The following is a 7,150-nucleotide window of genomic DNA, read 5'->3' on the forward strand; positions in this document are numbered from 1 at the left end:
CCCTCGCAGAGAGATGTTCAAAAGTGAAGCCGCTGCTGACTCCAGAAACCGGGCCCCGCAAGCCCCTCTGGGAGCCCCTCTGGGAGCCGCGGGCACAGGGCTTCCTGGCTCTGCGCTCTCCTACATCTGTGCAAATTCACGGCCATTCAGACTGGAGGCAGATATTTATTTTTATGCAGATGAGATTCTCAAGAGTGTTTGATGCATCCGAGATCTTATGAAAGCGGAACATCTGCAGACGTGCGCTGCTTCCATTATGTTCCGGGTTTAGGTTGTGTCAGCATTTATGTTTCCTTAATATGAGAAATGCCAGCACTGTTCTTCCAGGGCTCCTGAGGCCAGCCCCCTCCCCCCGGGCCCCCTGGCCTCTTTCCTGCCATCTAATCATTTTTTTTTTTTTATTCTCTTGCTTCTGTTTTTTTGGGAAAAAAGTTTGGAAAAAAAGTCACCTATTTCAGCTATCTGAGTGAGCTCCGTGAACACCTCAGATACGACCAGCTGATCATTGCCCCGGAGGTTCTGCGGTGAGTGAGACCCTGTCCTGGGAGGCGTGGGCTACGCCCTCGAGCTTCCTCGGGCCTCCATCCCATCCCGTTAACGCTGAAGGCTTAATTTCAGACGTGTGCCCGGCCAGATCTGGTTCCGAAATCTGCGGCCTCAATAAAGATTCACAGTAAAAGGTGCTAACTGCTGACTCAGAGAAACGAGGCTGAGGATGGTTGTGTACACGGATGAGATGCTTTTCTCACCCACCACTGCAAAACTGATTAACAAAAAAAAAATCCACGGTGGTAACTGCTGTTTGCTGCCTTGGGGTTTACCATTCTTGCTTTGGAGCAGAGAACGGAGAGGGGGGATCTCTCGGGTGTGTGGATGACACCATGGACAGCATGAAATGTTCCCAGGCCCATTGCAGGTGTCCTGGAGGACAGCCCACCTGGTGCTTCCGGCTAGAGGCCTAGTTAATGTGTCTGCTGCTTTGTTTTACACAGCAGCGGCCCCCGCCCCTTGTACGGGGCGTCAGGGGGTTGGAGGGAGCCCAGGAAGGCGTGTGGTGGGTCCCGGGCCCACCGGTAGCTCCGGGTGGAGCTCAGACTCTGAGCCCTGCCCGAGCACCCTCTGCCCTTTGCATCACCCTCCCTGGGGGCTCCCCTGAGGGAGCAGGGCCCTCGCCAAGCCGCACGCAGGGGAGGCCGGCAGCCCCGCAGGGGGAGTGGAGATGTCGCACTCCCTCTGGGCACCCAGTCACAGGCGCTGGGGACATTAGAGCCGTGTAGGGAGAGTGTCTGCCCACAGGACGCTCGCAGGGAGTGGGGCCACGAGTCGGTGACGGTAGGAGCCGAAAGAGGGGCTGAACCCAGCTAGGGAGGGGACTGGTGAAGAGGGGATATCAGGGAAGGCTTCCATGAGGAGGTGACTTCTGAAGTGAGTTTCAAAGGGACCGTTGGCTAGATCGAGAGTCCAGGGAAAGGTGTTTCCTGCAGAGGGAAGCTCTTGTGTAGACACGTGGGTGAAGTAGACCCCTGCTGGCTTGTGTGTGTTCCTGTGTGTGCGTGTGCAAGACAGCCATAAGGCGTGTGGGCCCAGAAGGACGGGACACTCAGGTATCCTGCAGACCTTTGTGGGGCATCTGCCCCCAACAGCACCTGGAGCCGGCCCCCTGTGGCCCGAGGCTTCTCCCCTGCAGGGTGACAGCTGTGCTTCCGCTGTGTCCACAGATACGACGAGGAGCTTCGGAACCTGCACCTGGGCAGGCTGCCCCCTCCCACAAAGACGGCCCTGCCGCGGCCCCCTCTGCCTACCCAGCAGTTTGGCGTCAGTCTGCGATAGTAAGTGAGCCTCCACGTGGTCTGCCCGTGTTTCCGGGGAGGGTGGGATGCTTCCGTGTGCCGGGGAGTTCTCTCCAGACCTTGGCCTCTGCATCCGAGCTTAACCCTGCAGGAAAACTGAAGTGTGAGCTTGGCACTGAGGCCGGAGTGCCCGCCGCTGTGTGTGTCTGTGTGCAGAGGACCCAGCTGTGGGCAGGGAGGGGACCGGGGGTCTGGGGTCCTCGGCCCAGCTTTCGTCACCACTGCTCACTGGGCGGTTCTGGCCCCCCGACCCCCAGGCCACGCTGGGACGCCTCCCACCACCTTCCACGTGAAGTGCGGCCACGTGCTTTGCTCGGGCCAAGGAGACAGGAGTGGCCGCAGGGCGGGTCACCTCCTGGAGGGAGCTTCAGGGGCCAGTTCATAGGTGGCCTCTCGTGGTGACGGAAGCCGGGTGGAGATGGTGCCTCGCTGGCCTGCGTGCCTGAGTGACCACCGAGTGCCTCCCGCTGGCACCCGTGCCGCGGGAGGGCACGAGTGAGGGGGGAACTGCTGTGGGGTTCAGCCGCCGGGATTTAGGGACTCTTGTTACCACGGTGTGTCCTACCCTTCCTGCCTGATCTTACCCTTATGAGGCCACATGACCTTGAACTCACTCCCCCTCTCAGCTTGTCTCCTTATTTCTAAAATCAGCAAGTTGGATGATGTGATCTTTAATCTTCACTCCTTGGAAACGATTCTGGGCCAACTGCCCACGCCAACTTTGTCTCTTTTAAGACTCATCTCACCTCCTCCAGGAAGCCTTCCCTGATGCTCTAGACTGCATACAGGGCCCCCCTCTATCGCAACCCAGATCTGAGCAGGCCGCTGGGGAGTCCCTCCAGCTGTTTTCCCTGCTCAGCGGCGAGCCCCTCGTCCTCCTCCTATTTTCTGCTTCTGGCACCAGGCCAGGTGCTGAGGCACCTGAAATGATGGAAGATGAAGGGGTTGTTTTAACCGTACAACCACCGTTGGGCGCTTGGGTCTGAGCTACGCGATGTACAGGGCCTGGAGGGTGGTGGATCCCGGAGAGGCATATGCTCAAGTTCATTTGTTAGTAGTTTCTTGTTAGAAACTTGCATGTGGTCTGTTTCTACATAAAAATCTGATGATCTTTAAGACCCATGTTGGATTTTTTTGGGGGGGGGGCACTGGGTCTTTGATGCTGTGCGTGGGCTTTCTCTAGTTGCGGCGAGCGGGGGCTACTCTTCGTTGCGGTGCGTGGGCTTCTCTTGTGGAGCACGGGCTCTAGGCACATGGGCTTCAGTAGTTGCAGCACATGGGCTCTAGAGCGCAGGCTCAGTAGTTGTGGCGCACGGGCTTAGTTGCTCCGCGGCATGTGGGATCTTCCCGGACCAGGACTCGAACCCGTGTCCCCTGCACTGGCAGGCGGACTCTCAACCACTGCACCACCAGGGGAGTCCCTGGATCTTTTTTTTTTTTTTTGTGGCCGTGCCGTGCGGTATGTGAGATCTTAGTTCCCTGACCAGGGATCAAACCCGGGCCCTCAGCAGTGAAAGCACAGAGTCCTGACCACTGGACCGCCAGGGAATTCTTTCTGTTCCCCCTCCCCCACCATGCTGGATCTTGAAACACAGAAAGGTTATAGCATCTGAGGAGACTCTGGGTGGCGCCCAGGCCAGGTAAGGAGGTGGGAATGGCACCTCAGGTGTGTCCAGCAGGCAAAAATGGATGGTTGTTTTCCAGAACTTTCAGTGATGGTGACCATGATCTGTACTGTCCACATGAGAGGACTGAGCAGTGCAGGTGAGGCACTGAATTTCTAATTTTATTTACCTTTAACTGATTTGAGTTTAGACGGCCACTGGCTGCCTGGTGGACAGCACAGCCTTAGGCTGTGTAGACTGTGGGGTTTCAGGCCCGCCTCCCAAACGAGACACACACAGTGGTGTTTCCTCAAAGACGATTTTTGTAAAAGCACTTAGTGAATATTGTGTATGTCCAATACGGTCTCCCTAAATACATCTGGAGCAAAGTTTCCCAAACAGCATGTCCTTTTCCTTTTCTAAACGTTGTAAAAATGCGCTGGTGTGACCCACTCATGTGTATGGTGTGACAACCCCGTCCCCCAGCAGCCCTAGGAAGGCAGGGCCGGGAACACACCTGCGGTGACTCTGGGCCCCTCTGGGGGGTGCTGGTGAGAACGCGGCTCTCAGAGGAGAGTCCTAGGGAGGCCTAGCCAGCAGGCTCAGGATTTTCAAGCCACGTGTGACTGTTTTACCAAAGTTTCTGAGGCTTCTCCCGTCGGCTCTGTGCTGTGAGCCCATCACTGAGGTTCGCTGCCCTGGTCCTGGCTGGGTGTGATCTGATACCTAGGGATCCAGGGTGACCGTGCGAGGCCGCTGGCATTTCTATCATCCGTGCTTTAGCCCAAGGACTAGCAGCGCCTTCTGGGTTGCCTGTTTCGTTGTTCAGAACCGCTTCTGTCTCCTTATACTCTAACAAAACTTTAAAAATGAAAAACAAAAAACTCACCCAACTCATGGACTTCTGAAGCCGTCCACCTGAGTACAGCGTGGGCTGCGGGGCTGGGGGCTGTAATTCGGGCGTCCTTGGGCCTATGAGGTTCACCAGGGCACCTTTGGCCTTGTGTTTTGAGTAGGTGCTTTCTGGAAGGTTCTGACGCAGCATTTGAACTCCAAAGCTGTCAGCAGATGGAAGGCAGGTGTTAGGAATGTCCATTATAAAGGCTGTGGTCCAGCCCTATTCCAGGACCAGTTGTAACTCTACACGTCAGTTCATTATGTCTTTTGGGGACGAAGAGTATCACTGGGCAACCTTTGAAAAACATTCTGCATGAGCCACTTTGAGAAATAATCCATGCGATCGCCTCTTTTTTTAAAAAAATAAATTTATTTATTTATGTATTTATTTATTTTTGGCTGCGTCGGGTCTTCGTTGCTGCACGCGGGCTTTCTCTAGTTGTGGTGACCGGGGGCTACTCTTCGTTGCGGTGCGCGGGCTTCTCATTGCGGTGGCTTCTCTTGTTGCAGAGCACGGGCTCTAGGCGCGCGGGCTTCCGTAGTTGTGGCTCACGGGCTCTAGAGCGCAGGCTCAGTAGTTGTGGCGCACGGGCTTAGTAGCTCCGCAGCATGTGGGATCTTCCCAGACCAGGGCTCAAACCCGTGTCTCCTGCATCGGCAGGCGGATTCTTAACCACTGCGCCACCAGGGAAGTCCCCGCGATTGCCTCTTTAAATTAATATTTTATGCTGTTTCATTGCAAATGACTATCATAGTATTGCAATAAACATATTAAATAAAGCACCAAATATGTAATTTGTTTGGACTATGAATGAATGAAAGTCATTAAAATTCATAAGCAAATCCTATTCACAAGTGTTAATTCTCTGAGTTAAGTTCAAAAGCACACAACAGAAAGCCATCACCTTAGAACAAGCTAATTAAGGCAAAATATTAAGGGGAAGTCAGAGATTCAAGAGGTCTTTGCCTGCCTGCCATCCCTGAAGAGGGACAATGGAAACGGACATGTGCATTTTGCACAGCCCCACCTGGGCAGCTGTTGGGAAGTGGAAAGAGGGAGCGGCCTCCTTAGGGCAGGGGAGTGGAGGCAGCTCACATCCCAGCTCTAGCTCTCTCCAGCTCTGGGAAGGCAGTCTTGTGGCTTAACTTCTCACCCTAGTCTCTTCCTGTGTAACCGTAGGTATAACCCTGCCCTCCGCACCCTCCAGGGCCACGGGATCTTAATAGGGTGTGCGGACAACGCGAGCCAGTTCCTGCTGCCCAGTGCTTTTCCTGCTCTTGTTCCTCCTTCTGATCCCCTCCTCCAGGAAGCCTTCCCTGATGGCTCCACACAGACGGGAATCATCTGTTGAAAAGACTATTCTTTCCCCCATTGAATTGCCCTGGGACCCTTGTAAAGAACTAACTGACCATACATGTAAGGGTTTATTTCTGGACTCTCAATTCTATTCCACTGATTTGTATGCTGGTGTCACACGATCTTTATTGCTACAGCTTTACGGTGAGTTTTGCAATCCGGAAGTGTGATTCTTCCAACTTTGTTCTTCTTTTTCAAGATTGTTTCAGCTCTTCTGGGTCCCTTGAATTTCCATATTAATTTTAGAATCAGCTTGTCCATGTCTGCAAAAAAAAAAAAAAAAAAAAAAAGCAGCTGGGATTTCAATAGGGATTGTGCTGTCTCTGTAGGCCAATTTGGGAAGTATTGCTATTTTAACAATATTGCCTTCCAATTCAAGAGCATGGATATCCTGCCAATTTTTTGAATGTTTTAAATTTCTTTCAATAATGTTTTATAGTTTTCAGTGTACCAGTTTTGCACTTTTTTGTTAAATTTATAAGTATTTTATTCTTTGTGATGTATTATAAATCAAATTGTTTTCTTAAATTTATTTTTTGATTGTTCATTGCTAGTGTATAGAAATACAATTGATTTTTGTATACTGATCTTATATCCTGCAACCTAGCTGAATTCATTTATTAGTTCTAATAGGTTTTTGTGAATTTTTTTTTTAGTATTTTCTATATCTAAGAGCATGCCATCTGCAAATAAAGATAGTTATTCTTTTCCAACCTGGATGCCTTTTATTTCCTTTTCTTGCCTGGTTGCACTGGCTGTACTGTCTAGTACAATGTCGAATAGAAGTGATGAGAGTGGACATCCTTGTTTTGTTCCTGATCTTAGGGGAAAGCTTTCAGTCTTCTAACATTAAGTATGATGCTAGCTGTGGGTTTTTCATAGATACCCTTGATCAGGTTGAGGAAAATCCCTTCTGTTCCTACTTTGTTGAGTGTGGGTTTTTTCTTTCATGAAAGGGTGTTAGATTTTGTCAAATGCTTTTTTTGCTCTATTGAGATGATCACATGACTTTTGTCCCTTATTCTATTAGTATGGTATTACACAGATTGATTTGCATATGTTGAACAAACCTTGTATTCTTGGGATAAATCACACATGTTCATGGTATGTAATCTTTTTATATGCTGCTGGATTTGCTTTGCTAATATTTCGTTGAGGATTTTGTGTCTATTCATAAGAAATACTGATCTGTAGTCATCTTGTCTTCTGGCGTCCTTGTCTGGTTTTGGTAATACTAGCCTCATAGAATGAATTGGAAAATGTTCCCTCTAGTTCTATTTTTTTGGAAGGGTTTGTGCAGGATTACAGTTAATCCTTCTTTTTACATTTGGTAAAAGTCACCAGTGAAGCCATCTGATCTTGAGCTTTTCTTTGCAGGAAATTTTTTTTTTTTTTTTTTTTTTTGCGGTACGCGGGCCTCTCACTGTTGTGGCCCCTCCCGT

General features: G+C 50.9%; 1 protein-coding gene across 1 annotated transcript in view; it reads left to right on the plus strand.

Annotated features, from left to right (window-relative positions):
- The window catches only part of ARHGAP8 (Rho GTPase activating protein 8), a 39,428-nt gene that overhangs the window by 22,297 nt on the left and 9,981 nt on the right, over positions 1–7,150 (plus strand). Inside the window, 2 exon segments of the mRNA XM_028491473.1 lie at positions 433–524; positions 1,719–1,829. Of these exon segments, the coding sequence (XP_028347274.1) occupies positions 433–524; positions 1,719–1,829 (203 nt within the window).

Source organism: Physeter macrocephalus, chromosome 6, assembly GCF_002837175.3.
Source record: "Physeter macrocephalus isolate SW-GA chromosome 6, ASM283717v5, whole genome shotgun sequence".
In the NCBI taxonomy this organism is placed as follows: Eukaryota; Metazoa; Chordata; class Mammalia; order Artiodactyla; family Physeteridae; genus Physeter; species Physeter macrocephalus.